At 40.6% G+C, this 22,778-nt stretch overlaps 1 protein-coding gene across 2 annotated transcripts in view; it reads left to right on the top strand.

The window, feature by feature from the left end:
• The window catches only part of SORCS2 (sortilin related VPS10 domain containing receptor 2), a 1,187,504-nt gene that overhangs the window by 375,251 nt on the left and 789,475 nt on the right, over positions 1–22,778 (top strand). For both annotated transcript variants that reach the window (XM_089691582.1, XM_089691581.1), the window contains exon 2: positions 364–431. In XM_089691582.1, coding sequence (XP_089547708.1) covers positions 364–431 — 68 coding nt within the window. The remainder of the gene's footprint in view (positions 1–363; positions 432–22,778) is intronic.

The raw sequence follows: 22,778 nt of genomic DNA, 5'->3' as shown, positions 1-22,778 counted from the left end.
TCTGCTGTATTTAGTGAGAACCTTTCTAGCTGTTATGGGGTATCTGCTATGGCTATGGGATACCATGTGTTTTGATGCTATGACATCATATAGTACAGAGACATTCTCTCTAAATAGTGAAAAGGCAGTCGGCAGCAGACATGTAGACCCTGAATCTACAGTAATGTTCAATGTTTTATGTTGACATCAGTGACAGCAGCTTCATTATTTAGTAGGCATTGTCAATTATATTTAGTATATTATAAATTTGGTGTTGGGGGGGAGGAATGGGGTGAAAGGGAAATAAACAGTTAAAGTAAAAAAGTTAAATACATGGGATCATGGATTACCATCTAATGTATATTTTTCTTTCTTTATGTGCAGGTTATTCTCATACTTACCAAGTTTTACCATGCCGACACGGGGAAGGTTCTAGAGAGCTCTTTATGGAGGTAGGAAAGATTACATTCCTGTTACTTCTCTTTTTCTCATCCTCTTTTTTTTAAATTTTTAACAAAACAAAAATCAAAGCATTCTATATCTTCTGTGTGGATTGTGCTTAAAGTGTAAGTCAAGACAGCTAGGATGGCACAGCTAAGTAGTTAAACCCCAATTGAATGCGTTAAAATTCTTTAAATACCTATAAAATTAAACCATAAAAGAGTAAATTTGTCTTCTAAAACCAGCTAACATGATCCTGCTGGTCAGTCTCCTATTTCACAAAATACAGTCTAGGTGACATAACTCAGAGAAGGTTCACATGACATGGGGAGGTACTGAACTGTCTATCAGCAAATGATCAGAGGATGTCACTGGAGGGTTCCAGGCAATGGAAGCTAAGGATTACATTATTGTGATGCCTCAACCAAAGCCCTTAGGGACTGTTACTTGATCAAGGCAGAAATTTAGTGCCTAAAAACAGCAAGTATGCTGACCACAGAGTTATAACATGGTAAGGCATGGCAATTGGACATGAGAATTGATACAGATACAAAAGTACCTTGACTTCCAATGTAACTACATTTTGATGTTAGATATTTGTTTTTTGTATGTACACTGATACAGTATGTAGTTCATATGTATGGAAAATGAAACATAACTTAGGAGTTTATCCTAGTACAACTGTATTGCACTCTGGAAAGATATAGAACATATAGGACACATTTCCAATGTGACTCTACCACTGGACAAAATACTAAAACAGTTCTGTCAAACATGGGAAATTATACCTTCAACAAAACTGACTACTGGACATGATCATAATACTGACCATTTATTCTCTAGCTCAGCCTTTATCAACCTTTTTAAAGAGGTTCTTCAGTCTGGCAAAAAAAAAAGTTAAAAATCAGCAGCTACAAATACTGTGCAGGCATGTTTGCTTTTGGTAGCCAGCTGTGAGGCTTTGTGTCTTCACAGCTGACTCCCGCTCTGCATGCTGGAGTTGCAGTGTGCTTTGTGAATGGACCTGCAGCCTCCTGAGAACTGTGATGTGTCCCAGGAGGTTGGGGCAGGGAGAGGGTGGGAGAACGTCTGTTGAAATGACCTATGCGATTCCAGCAGAAGTGGGAGCAGGTACCTAACAAAACAAAGTATCCACTCCCCCTAAAAAAAGAACAGTTCCAAAAGTGGAGGGGGGGGGGGGTGACAAAGAGTGGAACTTCCCCTTTTAAGGGAAGTTCAGCTTTAACATGGAGGAACCCTTGAAATAACTTTATGGGCTCAGATAGGTTAAATTACTATATCTAGAGTTTACTGTGATGGTCACTGGCATGAATGCTGCTTGCATTCATGGTCATAGGAAATAACCCCCACCCCACAGTTATCTTGTCATCAGGGGCGGACTGACAGCTCATGGGGCCCCCGGGCAATAGGGGATCATGGGGCCCCTGTGTCCTTGCCCAAACTCAAAAAAGCCTATGAAAAAGGTACCAGGGGCATCTAATGGGGCCCCCTACTGACCCCGGGCCCTCGGGCAGTGCCACGAGTTTCCTAATGGTCAGTCCGCTCCTGCTTGTCATTAGGGATTACTCATTTGAGAGGCAGGAACTGCTTATTGATCAAGGAGCCCCTAGCAACCTCCGGAGAAACCCTAGTATTCTATGGAACTCTGGTTGAGAAAAGCTGCTCTAGCTGTATACAGATATAGATCACTATACCTTCACTTTAATCTGTCTGCTGGAATGATGATAATGCAGTTATATTACATAATATTCACATGTAGAATAAAATTTCTTTCAACATGACCTATCTACTGGCATGATCATAAAACAGTTATATTAAACTACATACAGACGTAGAATATAATACCTCCAACATGACCTGTTCACTGCACATAATCAGGATACATGTGTATGAGACAATATGCAGACCTAGAACTTGATACCTCTGGAATGACCTACCCACCAAATATGATCATAATTCAATTGTATTAGACAATATACAGACTTAAAACACAATACCGCCAACGTGACCTGACCACTGGATATAATCATGATACAATTGTATTAGACAATATGCAGACTTAGAATACGAAACCTCCAATATGACCTGACTACTAGATAAAATAATAATAGAAATAATAATATAACTCTGATGTTTTATCAGATTGAATGCTTTCTGTGTTTTCTTTATGAAACAAGAGGTATGAGCATGTGCTGTTTTTCTGTGTGATCATTTCAAGGGTGAGCCCTTAAAGAAGGCTTGGGGAAAACTCTAGACTATTGTTTCATTCCATGACTGTTAGTCTAAGACTGTTCCATGGCCCAGTGGTAAACCTAGACATTCTCTTGAGAGTAGAGTATGTTTTAAGTCTTGATGGCCTTCCATAGTACTCTTTGGTTGCTTTAGCCTTGATATTGCCCATTATTCCATGTCATGGGGATTTTCCACTATTTCATGCAGAACATTGATAGCAGATGTAGCAAGGCATTTACGGAACACACTGTTAAGTAGTCATATGAAAGGGAAATGCAGGTACACAGATGAAAGACACTGGCACACCAATATCAGCTTTTCACAGGTTCAAGCCTTCTGTTCCTCATAAACTGACTTTCTATATGGTTGTGGTCTTGGGGCTCCATAGCCTTGTAGCTGCAATTAGTATCATATGTGTTGAGAATTATAAAAAATGCAAACACATGTTCAAACATATTTTGCAGACATGGAATGGATAATTTTAGATCTTATTTTCTTCTGTGTATGGCAGTAGTTGTTTGAGGATTATAAAACAATAGATTAAAATGTACATTGTTTTATTATTGTACCAAATGATACTTTTCTGTTGTATTAAATGCAATGTTATACTGTATTACTGAGAGGCAGAATGAGAGAGACGGGAAGGAAGATAGTGAGAAAGAAGAGAGATGGAGGAAGAGAAGGAATGGGGGAAAAAAGACAAAGGGAGGAAGAAAGAGAGATATAGAGAGGAAAAGAGAAAAATAGAGATAAAAGGATGAAGCAAGAAAGATAGAGATAAAGAGAGGAAGAAAGAGAGATATAGAGAGTAATAGAGAAAAATATAGATAAAAAGATGAAGACAGAAAGATAGAGATAAAGGGAGGAAGAAAAGAGGGATAAAGAGAAATAGAAGGTGAGAGAGAAGGAGAGACCTAGAGGGGGGAAGAGAAAGAGAAAGACAGGACATGGAGGAGAGAGAGAGAGAAAGTTAGGAGAAAGAGGAGGATCAAAGAGAGAGAGAGAGAGAGGGAGGAAAAGCGAAAGAGAGCAAAGGGAAAGTGAAAAAATAAATCAAGAAAGATAGAGGAAGGGAGAGAGAAAAAGAGAGGTAAAAAAAGAAGAGATGAAGTGAGACATAGAGGGAAGAAGATATGTGGGGAGGGAGATATAGGGAGGAAGAGAAAGACCGAGGAAGACATAGATAAAGGGAAGAAGAAAGATGACATCCAAGCTTGCTAACAAAAAGGAAAAAAAATATATGCACGACATTCTCTCCCACCCAAAAAGATAGAATTCTACTATTTGCTCATGAAGCCTGATTTGCAAACATTTACAGAGAAAACGGTTACAAAATACTCACCTATGTTGGCATTACCCAAAGCCGAAGGCTTGCTTCTACACATTTTCTGGGACTACCTGGTTCTTTCCTCCTTCTGCCTATCTCTTACAGGATACGCAAATGTTGTTTAAGTGTGATAAAAATTCACTCCTGAAACACCTTTTGAATGCTGCAAAAAGCGCGCATACCAGCACTCTGGAAAAAAATGATCCAGCCATAAAACACTGGCATGCTATAGTCTCTGACATCCAACTTATGTAACACCTAATCGCATTTTTAACAAATCAATCTGAAAATCATTTAAAATCTGGACGCCATGCTTAATGTACAGAGACTCTCTATAATTTACACTCACCATGGAGGGAACCCGTTGGAGGGAGGAGAAGCAACCCCTCTTTCCCCTCTCCTTTCTTCCACCCTCTACTCTCCTAACCCCTCCCCTTCCCATGTCCTACCCCCATATCATCCCCCCCCCCTTTTTTTTACCATGCTTTCCATTCTTTCTCACCTTTACACCTTACCCTTCTTACCAGTTTAATGCCCCCCGGTTTAATCTGTGTACCAAACCTGAAAAAAGACAATAACAAAGAAAAGTTTCAGTCATTATGGAGAATTTAAATAAATGTGTTATTTGATGGATTTTTCTGAAGATTGCATGTTCTGTCTAGCTGATCCTCACAAAAGAGAAAAACTGCTTTGCTTTGCCGACTTATTTCTAAAAACAGTAATTATCTGTCTCTCTCTCGACTGAGTACATTATATGTCACTGACCCATAATAAACATGTTAAAACACGTTAAGACTTACGGGTTCAGGAATAATTTGCATGCTTCTTCTGGGACAGTATTTAAAAAAATAAAAAAAGATATCAGATGGGCATTGCAACAAGAAACCTAGCATTTTCATAAGGAGAGGTCAGCAATGGAAGTCTCTGTATTTCTCTCTGTACAGGTTTCTTTTAAGAAAGTCAAAAGTGTAGAGTTGGATCTGCCCTGTTTCCCCTTGGACCATATTGTATGTTATTGCCTCTAAGGCAAATTCATTTTGGTCCATGTCCATCCTCTTGGTTATCAGGTTAAAGCAACTCAGCCTGTCCATACATCATATACTACTGGTGGAGTTACCCAAGGGTTGTGCACTTTGGCCTTCATACTTTTGAAAATACAGCTGGATTTGACCAGTTTCTCCTTTCAGACAATTGATCAGATTGTATCGTGTTGCCTCTAAGGCACAAGAAGTTTGGAAGTTGTATCTCACAAGGATACTGTTTGACCCAACACTGTGTCAATGTTACACCCAACTCAACTCACAAGAGCCCATGCACACCAATGTGACACATAGTCCAAGAAACTGCTGTTACATCTCAAGTGGTAGCTGCCTTCCTGTTGGTAATGTAAATCACTAGAATACTTTTTTTTATTTTTTTAGCTTTTGACTTGGGGCTGCAGCTCTGCAGCTCTGCAGCACTAAGTTACACATTTGGGGTTATTTACTAAAAACTGCACAATGCATAACCTGGTGCAGCTCTGCATAGAAACCAATGAGCTGCCAGGTTTTATTGTCAAAGCTTAATTGAACAAGCTGGAGCTAGAAGCTGAATGGCTGCCATGCACAGCTGCACCAAATTCTGAGTGCACCAATTTTAGTCAATCCACCCTTTATTTATTACTACAGATTGTACTGTTATCTGCCCAGTGCCTATATACTGTGTTTTATAATGGAACCTGTCGTTTAGCTTTCAGTTTCTTCATTCTGCATGACACCTTTTTAATGATCCTTTTGCACACTCTCTCTCAAACAAACTACTTAAACATTTGGCTTAATAATCCTATTAATATTGACCTTTCCGTGGTCCCTGAAACTTCTTTGAGAACATCCGGAACAAAAAGGGATAATTTAGCTCTGTCATTACTTCATCCTCAGCTTTTTTCTGAGTAATTTGCAGGATTCTATTTAGAACATCCTTAATTGCAATTTATTAACTTGTGCTGAACATTAACAGATATTAAAATATGTCACATGTGTTCCTGGTTATGCTGTATAGTCAAAATAATTTTAATTATCTTGCTTGCCAATTTCCTCCGATAATATACACCTGCATATACAAATCAGCAAATTACATGTGGATAGTCATTAGGCAGGAGAGAGGGCAATGAAAATATGCAAAGGGAAGAAACCTATAGTAACTAGGGATTGTCAACTTTCTGATATAAAGACAGAAATAAATGGGAAAGGTCAAACTAAGGGGAATTCCACTTTTGCTTAAAAAAAATATAGGGAATATAAATTGTTACACAAGCCATAATGTTATTAAAAATATAGATTAATATTAATTAAACCTTTTTATGTCAATCTGCCATTGCTGTAATTTTCATTTGTTTTTTTCCAATTCAACAAAATACGCCAACCTGGAGGTGTTCAGTACAGTATCAATGAGCTATAACACACCTCAACACACCAAAATTTGGATTCTGATGCATTTTTTGCAGTGTGTCATAATGCACACTGATAAGAAAGTGGGAGCCAAATAAATCCTATCATTGCTGTTATTGGGGTAATAGTAACCCCCAGAATTGGTGTTAAAGTCAGTAAGTGTAACCCACAGCGCTGATGTCATTGGAAGTAATACTCCCCCCCCCAGCACTGGAGACAGTGGCCGCAATCAAAACCCCCAGCATTGGTGTTAGTGGCTGTAATAATATCTGCCAGCATTGTGGTGAGTGGCAGCAATAATAACCCCCAGCACTGGTGCCAGTGGACACAAAAATACCCCCCCCCCCAGCATTGGTGTCAATGGACACAATAATAACCTCCAGTATTGGTGGCAGTCAAAACAATGGTCAGTGGCAGTGAAATATAACCTCACAGCATTGGTGGTCACTAGGATTGCCACCTCATCACTTTAAAATTGAACACAGATTAATTACAAAGATTCTGTGGCTGATTAAGGTGGCAATTAAACTCACCTAGTGCTTTATCTGCAATATATTGGCCTCAGAACCTGTGTAATTAATATGTGTTTGGTTTTGAAGGGTTGAGGTGGCAACCCTAGTTGTCACTTACTTGATCACATTCTCCCTTGTTGCTTTCTATCTCCCCAAGGCTGGAACGTGACTTGCACTGTTGAGTGGTGATCACTCTGCCTGACAATACAGTCTATAGGCAGAGAAGATTTCAGTGCCCAGCACCCCACTATTGCTCTGCTGCCCTCAGGTACTCAACAGGTGGCAGACCCCACCCAGCACATGGCAGACTGCATAAAGGGGGTTTACTAGCCACCTGCAGCCTGCATGTTGGGTACCAGGGCTATAGGGTGTTCAGGGGCGGACTGACCATTCGAGCACTAGGGCACTGCCCGAGGGCCTGGGGTTAGTAGGGGGCCCCATAAGATGCCCCTGGTACCTTTCATTGGCTTTTTCATAGGCTTTTTTGGGTATGGACAAGGACACAAGGGCCCCATGATCCCCTATTGCCCGGGGGCCCCATGAGTTGTCAGTCCGCCCCTGAGGGTGTTATGAAATAAATACCAATATTTATCTTATTTCATGCTCCTGCATGTTTCCTCCCCACAATAAAACCAGTCCACCAAAGTCATTTCTCTTTGTTGATCGACCATCTGCATCTCTCCGATGTTTTGTATAATGTGGGTCCAGGGGTCCTACTGAGAAAACTGAATGTCCTCCTACATTCTGGGAGTATCAAAGACTGGAGAAGCATGCTGATTGCCAGGCAAGCTGGAATAAATATAAATATTTCACCTTAGTCATTACCCCTAGATAAAATTGCCTCTTGCAGTGAGGGGAAGAGGAGTGGGGTAAAAAAAAGGCGATTATTTTTAGCTGACTGTAGTTCAGCTGTGACCAGGCTATGGACATTCAAGTATTGACATATTATTAAATATGGAAAAAATCCCCCTGCGCTCAGTATGTACCTAAATACCACACAAAGCAGCTGACACCTAATCCTATACCCATAGGTGAAATAAATGTAATAAACAAAAAGAGATGGTGTAGCGCTACATAAATAAATACAAACTACATATACATCATATAATGGTGAATAAAAGTGAAAAACAACACACGAGGTCCTATATTTGGACCAAAACGGTGACCTATAAATAAGTGATAAAATACACAAAAATACAGACCCGATCCCTATTCTGGGATACAACCACAAAAATGTGACCCATGATTCCCAATATTGGGACACAAAACCTAAATAGTATACAATAACACGTGTATATTGTGAGTCCCTAATGAGGCATATATATATACACTCTGTGCAAAAAGTGTAAAAACACACTAATACAAAAACAAAAACATATTATATAAAATAAGTGAAAATTGCAACAAAGTCCAATATATGTGAAAAAACAATCCAAGTGCTTCACTGCTTCTGAGCATGCAATATATACAGTGTGGGTACACAGCACACCGATAAGTGATCCTTCATTGGCTACAATGGCCTCTCATCTCCAATCGGCAACCCCAAGGGGCCATAGAGCCTTTTGGATCACCCCTGGATCCTTCCTGTATGTGCACTCTTTACTACCCGATCTCCTGGGAGTTTTAACCACACTTATCGGTGTCCTGTGTACCCACACTGTATATATTGCATGCTCAGAAGCAGTGAAGCATCTGGATTGTTTTTTCACATATATTGGACTTTTTGCAATTTTCACTTTGCATTTTGTGGTTGTATCCCAGAATAGGGATCGGGTCTGTATTTTTGTGTATTTTATCATTTATAGGTCACTGTTTTGGTCCAAATATAGGACCTCGTGTGTTGTTTTTCACTTTTATTCACCATTATATGATGTATATGTAGTTTGTATTTATTTATGTAGCACTACACCATCTCTTTTTGTTTAATACATTGACATATTATTAACAAGAAGTAAATGAGCTTTAGAACATACCCTCACTGACCTCTGTAGCTACAAGTACTGTAAAGCAATTAATCAATACATTTAAAAGTAGAAGAAGTTAAACATTGTGATACAGACAGAGTGAATGCACATTGGTGACACCAAAAACTGCATCGCTGAACCAGTAAACGAGTGTGTCACCTACTGGGCTGTGCAGTATGGCAGACGTGTGTAAATCACACAATTGTGTCTACAGAATTGCAACACATTTGGATACAGCAGACATATTGTATATATCACTCAACTGTATACAGTATTTGCTGTTGCTCAGTTTGCTTTATATTGTATGATTAAATAAATACAACTTTATATTCCCTCTGGGTCGCTGTTTTGGAGCGCCTCCAAACTTTGAGTTCCATTGTACGGAAGTACAGTAGTCAGTCAATATAGCATTTGGCATTCATGCCAGCTGGAGGCAGAGGTATTTGAACACATTTGATTGCTTTATTCGTATAATAAAATACACTTAAACTTACTCTGTGAATTCTTGTACTACAGATGACAGATACCACTGTATATACATAACATGATGAATACATATTTCATGCTTTAAAGAAAAACTAGGCTTTTGTTAAAAAAAAAAACATAGCAAATATAACTGGTATACTGTACATTCTATTTTGTCATTTAATTCTATTAAAAAAATGAATTTTTTAGACAGAATGGATAAGGGTTAGATCTGGGTCATTTTTGAGAAGGTTTCCTCTCGCTCTCTGTTCCTGAAATTTCACCTCAAACTATGTGTAGCCTGAGCAAACCAATTATACGAGCAGGTCATTGAGAATTCTAGAAAAGTCCCATCTATAGAGGAAAATTGCCATGCTTGAATATTTTGGCAGTTTTAGAAAATGATAGCTGACTGTAGATTGGAATGCAAAGGTTAACCCTTTTGTGGCCAGAGGTGTTCTTGAAAATTGAATGCCAAAACCAAGTTTAGTAGCATTGGTAGGCGTCAGTAACTAGACACTACACCGTGTTCCAAATTATTATGCAAATTATATTTTTCTCATTTACCTAAATAATTGATGTAAATAACAGTCAGCATAATTCTCATGTTCTCAACTATTAAGAGTACAATTCAAATTTATTGAACAAACCTCCTAATGATAACAGTATTTTTTTTAAACATAAAAAACTTCCAATGCACTGTTCCAAATTATTCCGCACAGTAAGTTTCAAAACACTTTATAGGTTGTAAAGAACTGAAAATTGTAATTTGTTGTGTTTGCAGCATATTTACTGAAATCAAAAGCTATTTCAATCAAACTTTTAACAACATTTTAACTTTTTAAACATTTGAACAGGTCACATTACATTGTAACATAGGACCCCTTATTTGATAGCAGCTTCACAAGTCTTGCATCCATTGAACTTGTGAGTTTTTGGATAGTTTCTGCTTGAATTTGTTTGCAAGATGTCAGAATAGCCTCCCAGAGCTGCTGTTTGGATGTAAACTTCCTCCCACCCTCATAGATCTTTTGCTTGAGGGTGCTCCAAAGGTTCTCAATAGGATTGAGGTCAGGGGAGGATGGAGGCCACACCATGACTTTCTCTACTTTTATCCCCATAACAGCCATTGATGCAGAGGTATTCTTTGCAGCATGAGATGGTGCATTGTCATACATGAAGATGATTTTATTACGGAAAGCATAGTTCTTCCTTCTGTACCAGGGAAGAAAGTGGTCAGTCATAAACTCCACATACTTTGCAGAGGTCATCTTTACACCTTCGGGGGCTCTAAAGGGGCCGACCCGCTCTGTTCCCATGATTCTGGCCCAAAACATGACTCCACCACCGCCTTGCTGATGTTGCAACCTTGTTGGAACAGGGTGGCCGTCCACCAACCATCCACTACTCTATCCATTTGGACCATCCAGGGTTGCACGGCACTCATCAGTGAACAGGACTGTTTGAAAATTAGTCTTCATGTATTTTTCTGCCCAATGCAGCCGTTTCTGCTTGTGAGCATTGGTTAGTGGTGGCGGAATAGAAGGTTTATGCACAGTTGCAAGACTCTGGAGGACTCTACACCTTGATGTCCGTGGGACTCCAGAGGCACCAGCAGCTTCAAATATCTGTTTGCTGCTATGTAATGGTATTTTAGCAGCTGCTCTCTTGATACGATGCATGAATCTGGCAGAAATCTTCCTCAATGTGCCTTTATCTGCACGAACCCATCTGTGCTCTGAATCAGCCACAAATCTCCTAATAGTGCGATGATCACGCCTACGTTTTCATGAAATATCTAATGTTTTCATACCTCGTCCAAGGCATTGAACTATTTTACTCTTTTCGGCAGCAGAGAGATCCTTTTTCTTCCCCATATTGCTTGAAAATGGTGCTCTGCTTAATAATGTGGAACACCTTCCTTTAGTAGTTTTTCCTTAAATTGGGCTCACCGGCCAATCTAATTATCACAGGTGTCCGAGATTGTTTTCATTGATCAATGGAGCCCTGACACACAATGCCATCCATGAGTTAAACTGGAAAACAAAATATTTCATCTTTGTGACACTAAAATAGAATTTGCATAATAATTTGGAACGCGGTGTACATATATGACTATTTTGTCTGTTTCACAGCATAACTGAGAACTAGGAGCACACAGTTGCACATTCCTAGTATTTTTCAGCATTCTAACAGTAAGGGGACTTTTATATTTGCACTTATGGGGGAGATTTACTAAAACTGGAACACTCAGAATCTGGTGCATCTGTGCATGGTAGCCAATCAGCTTCTATCTTCAGCTTGTTCAATGACCCTAGGTTCACATCTGTGCGGGTGGTGCCGATGCGGATCCGCACGAAAATCTGTGCATCCGCACCACCCGCAGAGAGAAATGCGGACCCGCGGGATGGTGTCATTAATTCTAATGGCACACCGCCCGCACTGGAAAACGCAACAGTACTGGGAACTATGGTTCCCGTGTGGGCTGCGTTTTCGGAAGAAGTGCAGGGACTTCTTCCCTGTATGTCACGGGCACGGGAGTCCATTCAAATGAATGGGCTCTCGTGCCTGTGCAAAACACAGTCCGCACGGCCGCATAGATGTGAACCGGTGGTTAAGCTTTGACAAAAAAAACCTGGAAGCTGATTGGTTTCTGTGCAGAGCTGCACAAGATTTTGCTGTCTCCAATTTTAGTAAATTAAACCTTATAGAGTCATATAGCAGTCACAATAGGGCTAGGAAATATTCACTACAAGATGTACAAGCTGGCAGAAGTAAACAAAGCATACAGTTAACCTAGCATTAGATATATTGTTTGAACTTAAAGCAAACCTTCACCATAAACTACCTTTAGAGGATACATTCCCCTTTAAAAAAATAATAATAAATACACTTCTTTTTGCTGGCATTTATTATTATTATTATTATTATTATTTTATTAGGAGCCTGTTAAGCATTGCGACAGTGAATTTGGGGAGGAAATCCCCGACTCGCTGTCACTAAAGGTGGTTTATTGGGTAGAGTTTGCAACAGTGAGAACATGTTACATGTTCCTCTCTAAAAATGGGTGGAACATGTAACATGTTCCCAAGGGATTCTTTAATTTGCCCTGCCTACTCTCCCCGCATCATCACAGTTGGATCTGATTTTTTTTACTGTACTGTAAAGCTGCAAGAATAATTTTTGTTCCCCCCAAAAGAATCTATGCATTCACAGATGTGCCGCTGCAGGGGGTTCAGACTCCAGAAGAACCTGCGGCACATCTGCGCATGCACAGGTTTCCCCGCACATGCACAAAGACAGGCTTTTATGATAGTCCCAAAACTGCAGTATTTGAACACATACAGAGAATTCCATGTGCGTGCGCAGATGTGTCGGAGGGCTCTGCCAGGACCCATGGACTGGGTAGAGCCCTTTGGCACACCTGCCAGAAATACAAAAATGATGATATCAGAAGGGGGTCCAGCCAAACTAAAGGATGTTAAAGTTGATCTTTAAGTTCTTGCTAAGTAATGTGTAAGTGTAACACTTGCAGGCATTTATTACCTCTCACAGAGATCACAGTACTCCCGTTGGCAATACCCTAAAATGGTTGAAAACCTCTGAAATGAAAACAATGAACAAAGCATATTGGTCTGTAGTGTGTACCTGCCTCAATCAAAAGCACTGAGTGTTATTTTTTGTCTGCTGTCTCTATTTTCATCTATCTGCACAAGTCATTTCTGACAGGTAATGCTGACTTCAAGGGATCCAGGGGGATGGGGAGGGTAGCTCCTGTGCACAGCCTGTGATTGGCAGCCTTAGCTGTGCATGTTTCCCTATGAGACTGTGTAGAGGGAGGTGTGTCCATTTCCTACTTTCTGGTCTCAGATTGCACTCAGTTCTCTCTGTGCTGTACTGTCCAGTGTGTGACATCAGATTCCTATCCCTTGCCTTCTGATGATCAGAAATTCTGAACAGTTTGCACAGCATTTCGGTTGATCAGAAATGCTGTGCAAACAGTACACTTAGAACTGATGTAAAGAAGAGATATGGCTGCAGATAAACAGGCACAATTTATGTAGGAGGATTTGTTTCATCTCTATGTATCACCTGAGGCTAGTCACTTCATATGTAAGGTATATGTAAGGGTTTACAATCTGTTTAATATGCTTTTTTTGGCTCCATCTTTATTCAGTTACTAATATGGGTTATCATTCTAGTTCCTGCACTAAGATGCTGGCTTAGAATTGACACAATTATATAAATCTTGGTTCCCGTGTGCACACGCCTGACACTGATCAGCCCCTGCTGCATCCTCTCACCTTGTGTCTGTAAAGTTACAATGCTGCAGTCTGATCATGATGGGAGAGCACACTGAGGACATGCTTCCACCTGCCTGAAGGAGACTGGTGATGGCAATTTAGGTCACCAAACTGGATCTCCTGGATGACCTTTTAATTATAAAAGATGGGGCTTTTCTGAAACAAAATATAATTTTTCAGTATATTGTAACATGTCATGATTTTTTTTTCATTATTGAAAAGTTCACTATGGTCTCATGAAGAATTCATTACAGAGTGCATTATAAATGATTTACATGCCCTGTGCCCTCTAGTGGATTATATAGAAAACCCAAAGATAGCACAAGTGGCTTGTATTGCAGCTAAACTGTCATACTGTGATGTCCATCTTGGGGGTGGGGGGAGATCGCTGAGCTGGGGTCCAGGTTCAGCAAATATGCACTAAGCTCTAGCAATCAACTTTAACTATTTTATTCCTTATTCTGCTAGCCTTAGTAAATACAAATGAAGGTATATTATATTTACTTGTTTTAAACTGGTTGTAAACCCTTACATATGCCCTGTGAAGTGAGTAAATAAACAAATCCTCCTACATAAGTTGTACCTGTTTATCTGCAAGTTTCTTTTCTCTACAATATGTTATAAAGCTTAAGTAAAACAGAGTGCAGCGTTAAAATATATAAATAGATGAGCACAGAAAAAAACATGAGACGGGAACAGGACTGCAGCAAGAAGGGAGCTAAATCAACTTGCAGGATTCCTGTAGTTTGACCCACCACCACCAGAGGGATGGAGCTTTGGATTCTGGCTGAGCACCATACCATCCTTAAGGGGACCTCCGGACTTCCTATATATTTTCCCAGGCTGATTGACCTACAGATTGAAGTTTACCCTCTTCATCTACTATAAAGATTCCAGTGGATATTAATTATATGCGCATTTTCCATGCGCGTCCGGTGAGTGCGCATTTTTTCCATTGTTTCCTGGTTTCATCAGCTATCTTTGGGACTTGTTCATATGAATCAATATATTAATCATGGACCATTTTCTTTTGCACTTTATATATTTTAGCGCTGCACTCTGTTTTACTTGTCATTTTATGGGTATACTGCGATTACCTTTAGTGCTTTAGCTGCTTTTCTAGGAGCACTCACTTTATACCATTTTATATGTTATAAAGCTTGTCTGAGCTGTTGGGAAAAAGGGAGTGAAGATCTGAAATTACAAACTGCAGAGCTCAGTGAGGAGAGCTCTGAGAGTTGATTGGAAGGAAGGGACAACCCCCCCCCCCCCACTATACAGCTCACAGAAACAGAGATGAGGCTGTATATCTGCTGAAGGTACTTCCCATCATCAATTTTCTCTTGGTGTCAGGATAACTTGTCAGAAGTGACTCATGCTGATAGCAGAGCAACAAAGCAGCAGAGAGAAATAACACTTAGTGCTCTAGATAGAGACAGGTACACACTATAGAGAGATATGCTTTGTTCATATTTCATGTCTGAGGTTTACAACCACTTTAAACTTTATTTTTTTACATTTCTTCATTGGTTGCTTCCTGGTTTCTAGCCTAGGCCAATATTATGTCATACATGCCAGGAGTCTTCATGGACATTTTTTCTTTAATCTGGAGGAGTGTAGAAGGGACTTTCACGGCTAAGCACACCCTCCTGCCTGCATGCCTGAGCTAAGGGCAGATAAATTCCAGAAAGTAAATGCTACATGAATCATCTGCCATTACTCAAGGTGGTCGTGGCTAGAAATACCACTAGGGTGTTTTTCATAGCAGTTTCTCAACAAAATAAAGCATTAAGTCATGGATGGATGGGTGAGTTTGCTTTGAATAATAAAAACGAATTAAAGTGGAACTTTAGTCAGAAAATTAAGTCCTTCTAGATCACTTCAGGCTGGTCCCCTTTGCAGCTATAGCTATGTAAAACATTAAAAATAAGTTTTAAAATCCAGTAATGACAACCTAGAGACTGGCAGCTGCTCAGGGGCTCTGGGTTTCAGCAAAATGGCAGCCTCCAGAAAAAAGTAACAGGAGCAATGCTGGAGGCAATTTGCAGCACACACTAATATTTGTAGCATCATTATTAAGGTGGAATATGTGCTCCTTTCTAAACAACATAATGTTTTAACTAGTCGTTATGCGCAAAGTTCCGCTTTAAATAGCGTTTTTAGTTTATGGTGCTCAGATTCAGTTTAGTTCCAGAAATCCATTTTTGGGGGAACCCCTCTTTAGGTTTGCTGTAAGATTTTTTTTTTCCCAACTAGTGTTTATTTGTCATGTTGAACTCTGTTCTGCTGGTTTGCTTCGAGCAGTAGAAATTCTACATTGATGCGCACAAGTACATTGAATTTTCCATCTGTAGCTTTGTTTACCAGATGATAATTGTCTAATTGTATCTGCTAATGCGTCTCCTTGATGTACAGCCTGCGTGAAAGTTATCATGCAGAACGCTAAAAGCCTCCATTAATTTTCAGCATCCGTTATCTGCGCAGTCAGTTGTGCGTCTGCGAGGAAACTATTTTATGCCCGAAGTTGCTATGAGGGTTGAGTGAAGTGGAATACATTTAAGAAGAAAGATGGCAAAATATACACATGACATTTTTTTTTTCTTCTCCTTGAATACAACAGTTGGGTGATGAAGGAAAGCTCCACATTATTCATGTTAGTTCTTGGTGGGAGCCATTTGTAAAGACAGTAATGCATTATATAGGAGATGACGGATCACTTTTATGGATTCACCTATCATAATAAGGCTGCGGATAAAGACAGAGATAGAAGGGGTGCCTAAGGACATTGACAGGAATAGATCTGGAGAGAAGGTGGGCTGGGATTGCTAGGTGTGAGACTGGAGGCAGCTCACACATATCACACGTATGTACAGTACATCACAGGTGGGATACAGATCTGATAAATATTGGGGATTTTATCTGACCTTAAAATAGAAGTGTACTGCTTTTCAAATGTCTGATTAGGTCCTGAAAAATAAACAGAAAAAGTGTGCGTCCTTTTCAGTTTTTTGGACCTAAACATGACAGGTTGTCCATTTACATCTGCCTGCCCATAGGCCTAACATGGTTCTGTAAAGTTCCATGTGCAAGAAGGAGAAAGAAACTAAACATATAGGGATTACACAAAAGTGACATCTGTTGCGTTCTGCTCCGATTCAGCAGGGTATCTGTTCACAGATCCCCTGTTGATCGCAATGAAAAAATAAAATAAACATGAATAGATCTGAAAAAGAAAAACATTAAAAAAGCTTATGCTTCAATAATCACCTTCAACTGAGAGATGACCCCTACAGTAATTCCTTTCTGCTTCTAGATGCTGCTAGTTTTGTGAGTTGAATGACAGCCAGCATCATTCAACCCACTTCCTCTGAGTGCAGAATGTCATGAAAATGTGTTATCATGCTGACCTGGGCTTAGAATACAACAACATGCAACAGCTCTCATTCATCATTAAAGCGGAGCTCCATCCAAAAGGGGAGGTTCAGATTTAAGGACTGCTCCCCTGCTCCCCATTAAGGATTGGCACCTTTGGGGGGCAGAGCAGGTACCCGGATTTGACAGGTAATCGCTCCCACTTCCGGTCTGATCGCCTAGGCCAGTGGTGGGCAACCTTTTTTTTCAACTGAGCCAAATCTCGCCAAAACCATGATTGAAATTTATTTTGAGAGCCACATTTTTAAAACTGAAAATACATCTCCCATATAGTAATTCATCCCCCATAGTAATTCATCCCCCATATAGTAATTCATCCCCCGTAGTGTAATTCATCCCCCATAGTGTAATTCATCCCCCATAGTAATTCATCCCCCATAGTAATTCATCCCCCATATAGTAATTCATCCCCCATAGTAATTCATCCCCCATATAGTAATTCATCCCCCATAGCAATTCATCCCCCGTATAGTATTTCATCCCTCGTATAGTATTTCATCCCCCGTATAGTATTTCATCCCCCATATAGTATTTCATCCCCCATATAGTATTTCATCCCTCATATAGTATTTCATCCCTCATATAGTATTTCATCCCCCATATAGTAATTCATCCCTCATATAGTATTTCATCCCTCATATAGTATTTCATCCCCCCATATAGTATTTCATCCCTCATATAGTATTTCATCCCCCCATATAGTATTTCATCCCTCATATAGTATTTCATCCCCCCATATAGTATTTCATCCCTCATATAGTAATTCATCCCTCATATAGTATTTCATCCCCCCATATAGTATTTCATCCCTCATATAGTATTTCATCCCTCATATAGTATTTCATCCCCCCATATAGTATTTCATCCCTCATAAAGTAATTCATCCCTCATATAGTAATTCATCCCCCATATAGTATTTCATCCCTCATATAGTATTTCATCCCCCCATATAGTATTTCATCCCTCATATAGTAATTCATCCCTCATATAGTAATTCATCCCTCATATAGTATTTCATCCCTCATATAGTATTTCATCCCTCATATAGTATTTCATCCCCCACAGTACTATTCCCCCCCCCCCCCCCCTTCTAGTAAGCCAAGTCCCCCGTGTCAATTCACTTACCTTTTGCGTTCCTCTCGCTGTCTTCCCGCGCCGTTCGGGTCTTCAGGGCGGACTGTGAGAGGAGCCTAGCTCCCCTCCCCTCACGTTCGGCACGCTGCCCCGCCTACACACATCCTGACAGCCACATGCGCAGGCCGGATTAAAAGGTCCGCGCGGACTTTTGGGGCTGCCAACCGAGAGGAGGCAGGGGAGCGGCCGACCGAGAGGAGGGAGGGGAGCAGGCGCCCGGCACACAGAAGAGCCGCATTAGACTGGGTAAAGAGCCGCATGTGGCTCGCGAGCCGCGGCTTGCCGACCACTGGCCTAGGCGATCGGAAGTAGAAGGTGTCCTCCTTCCTTCCCTCCTTGTAGTCTTTTGGGAAACGTGACAGGTCCCAAAAAACTACAGGACTATTCATGAAGCGCAGCACTTCTCGCGCATGCACAGTGGGTACCCGGCTGTGAAGCCACAAGCTATCACAGCCGGGTGCCCACACTGATGATGCCAGCCTTCTGGAATACAGGATGGCCGGTGGAACAGGCTGCAGGGGGCACACCACGGGACCAAGGGACAGGTAAGTGGCTGTTTTTTAAAAGTCAGCAGCTACAGTTTTTGTAGCTGCTGATTTTTATTTTTTGACAGCATGAGTGGAACTCGGCTTTAAATACACCGACAGTGTAGGAGTTAGGACAATTGTCACTGGAAGAGGAGAAGGACCTCTGTGCCGATATTAGGAGTATTTTGGGGGCTCTTCTAAGTTAATGGTTGCTTTAGCATACACACTGAAACCTCATACACAAATACATAAAGACTTGTGTACTACTATATAAGTATTAAATAAAGAAGGGTCTATTTATAAATGTTTTTGTACAGGATTAGGGATGAACTCAAAGTTTGGATTGAATGCCATATATAGTAGTGGTAGAAATACTGCTATTATACATGACAGCTTCATTGCTGTCAACAATTGCTAAGGAAAAGGCATGGTGCAGGCACGCGTCGTGTCCTTAGCCACTAGTGACATCAACCAGCCCCAATTGTTTACTGCCAGAGAATCCATGGCCATATAAAAAAAAGGGGTGGGGTTAGTGTCACATCACCAACAAAATATGACCATCCAAAGCCAAACCTCTGTTACTTCTCATGTCAAAGTCTCCATTTCCATTGGACACTTTCTTTTCTTTGTTTTTTAAAACAATTGCCTTTCTATATTATGTTGGGTTGTCATTGAAACAGTAGTAGAGGTGACATCTCAAATTGAAGACAATTATTCTGGGGACAGTTGTCAAATTTAGGATTTTCAATGACAGAAACAAAACCAAGACAGAAGTTCTAGCCTTTCTCTATTCTATCCAAAATCAGAAAACATTTGGCTAACATTTCTGTTAACTTCTCCCTTTCAATGTTCCAGGCAAAGTTAAAAAGTGAAAGGGAGGACATTGGCAGTTTTGGGTAGAACAGACAGCTCTTGATGGTCAGTCTTGAAGCTTTGTGTTTAATGGCAATGTATGAACAAAGACAATCCCCATACACTGTTCTGCTGCATCTTTTGTGGTCCCAGAATGAACCTTCTGCCTATGCTTGTTCTAACAACACCAAGTTTTCTGATCTAGATGTGTCAGAACATTTTGCCTTGTATGCAGTGTTCTTCATATTACTATTGATTTCCACCAGATTTGGGATTTTCAATGACAAAAACAAAACCCGGACAGAAGTTCTAACCTTTCCCCCTCTCTATCCAAAACCAGAAATGTTTCAGTTAACATTCCTGTAAACTTCTCCCTTTCAATGTTCGAGGGAAAGTTAAAAAGTGAAATATAGGACTTTGGTAGTTTTGGGTAGAACAGACAGCTCTTGATGGTCAGTCTTGAGGCTTGGTATTTAATGGCCATGCATGAACAGAAACATAAACCATACACTGTTCTTCTGTATCTTTTGTGGTCCCAGAATGAGCCTTCTGCCTATGCTGGTTCTAACCATACCCCGTTTTCCGATTTAGATGTGTCAGAACATTTTGTTTTATTTGCAATGTTCTTCTGGTTACTATTGATTGTCAAATTTGGGATTTTTCAACAGAAACAAACCCAGACAGAAGTTCTAACCTTTCCCCACTCTATCCAAAACCAGAAATGTGTTGGTTAATATTCCTGTTAATTTCTTCCCTTTTATGTTCCAAGCAAAGTTAAAAAGTGAAATATAGGAAATTTTTTGGGCAGTTTTGGGTAGAACAGCCTGTTCTTGATGCTCAGACTTCATGCTGTTTAATGGCCACGCATGAACAAAGACATTTACTATACACTGCTTTGTTGCATCTTTTGTGGTTCCATAATAAAGCTTCTGCCTATGTTGGTTCTAAAAACACAGAGTTTCCCGATCTAGATGCGTCAGAACATTTTGTATTGTATGCAGTGTTTTTTGTATTATTATTGATGCTTTGTTCCTAGCTGCCTAGACTAGTCATGGTTCTGTGCATTTTCCTACTGAACAATCAACAAGAAAATCCATTAGCCACCTGTTCTCCTAAACAGACAAGAAAACTGTCCCATGCAGCAGCTGGAAATTGCTTCAATTTTCGGCTTCTTTCAGTCCTTAAATTCAAACGGATCAACATTTCTTTTAAATGAGCACTCTGCATAAGGAGGAGTCATGTTTGCTTGCAGAGGGTCATTGACCACTTGTGGTTTCCTTAAATGCACCTTTGATTTAATCAAAGATCTTCTACAGTGGCCTTTTTGAGCAGCTACCTAGGTGACCTGGTGATTAATCAGAATCAGTAAGGAACACTGTGCTGTGATGGCAGTTGTTCACTATGGCTATACAGTTCAATGCTTTCAAGTCAAACCACGAGTAATTAGCTGCTTTGCAGTATGCTGCAAGATGAAGTGAGTACAGATGGTTGTCTGCCTGCCCGCTTTACTGCCCAGAGCCAACTCAGCAGAACCGGCCTTTCTGTTTACCCACTCAATGTGGCTGTTGATTTGCTTATTTACATACGTTCCTTTGTTATTCCTTATGTGAGAAACTGGATCTTAATTTGAGTTTCCATTTGGCTCAGTTTACACAAGAAATGGTTTATAAATCTTAGGGCAAAAGGACACATTCAGTTTCATGTAGTCAATTTGTTCCTAGTTTATATAGTGTGCTGAATGCAGTCATGTTTCGAGTGTGCCCTCTAATGTTGCTACCTTTTCTCATATAAAGTATACTCATATACATATCAGTGTGAGTGATCCAAAAGAATCCCTAATAGTGTAAAACTTCAAAGTCTTTATACAGTATGTTGTGCAAAAGGAAAGTCCATAGTCTCAGTGTGAAATATCCAGACATGCTCAGGAAGAAGGTGACAATCTTCTAAGAACCCAATAAGCAGAGGAACCAGTGTTCAAAAAGGAAAAATGCTTACCAGAATCCCATGACCCCCATGGATAGAGCGGTCATGACTAGTGTGCAATATGCATCCCCCAGCATGGTTCTCCACAGGCATCAAAGGGTTAATTATCCAAGCTCACAATGATATGAAACATGCCCCAAAGGTAATGAGGCCGGCAATAGTGTAAATCCATACGGCAAAGGATTATTAGAAGGATAATAAATAAAGTTTGCTCATAAAACACCTGTATAAAATTTCTGGCAGGAGTTACCAATATGTGTGATGACGTCAGGTGTCCAGGCCCCATCCCTACGCATTTTGTCAAATGTGACATTCTTAGGGGGATCTGTCACTCTGACATTACCAGGACCCGCTAAGTACAGCCACCCACTGAGATATATTATAGGAGGTGGCTTAGTGTGGTTGTGTGCTGAGGGTTGCATAAGGAAACAACATACACCATGATATATGCTCTGTGAATGCTTTAGGCCAGTGGTTCTCAACCTTTCTAATGCCGCGACCCCTTAATACAGTTCCTCATGTTGTGGTGACCCCCAACCACAAAATTATTTTCGTTGCTACTTCATAACTGTAATTTTGCAGTAGGAGGAATAGTGCCACGTCATTGGTGTCAGTGGGAGGAATAGTGCCCCGTCATTGGTATCAGTGGGAGGAATAGTGCCCCGTCATTGGTGTCAGTGGGAGGAATAGTGCCCCGTCATTGGTGTCAGTGGGAGGAATAGTGCCCCGTCATTGGTGTCAGTGGGAGGAATAGTGCCCCGTCATTGGTGTCAGTGGGAGGAATAGTGCCCCGTCATTGGTGTCAGTGGGAGGAATAGTGCCCCGTCTTTGGTGTCAGTGGGAGGAATAGTGCCCCGTCATTGGTGTCAGTGGGAGGAATAGTGCCCCGTCATTGGTATCAGTGGGAGGAATAGTGCCCCGTCATTGGTGTCAGTGGGAGGAATAGTGCCCCGTCATTGGTGTCAGTGGGAGGAATAGTGCCTCGTCATTGGTGTCAGTGGGAGGAATAGTGCCCCATCATTGGTATCAGTGGGAGGAATAGTGCCCCATCATTGGTGTCAGTGTGAGGAATAGTGTCCCATCATTGGTGTCAGTGGGAGGAATAGTGTCCCATCATTGGTATCAGTGGGAGGAATAGTGTCCCATCATTGGTATCAGTGGGAGGAATAGTGCCCCATC

The sequence above is a fragment of the Staurois parvus genome, unplaced genomic scaffold (genome assembly GCF_062004578.1).
Source record: "Staurois parvus isolate SC_StPar_1 unplaced genomic scaffold, SC_StPar_1.0 ptg000564l, whole genome shotgun sequence".
Lineage (NCBI taxonomy): Eukaryota > Metazoa > Chordata > Amphibia > Anura > Ranidae > Staurois > Staurois parvus.
Note: the sequence above shows the minus strand (reverse complement) of the source record. Positions and strands in the feature narration are given on the sequence as shown.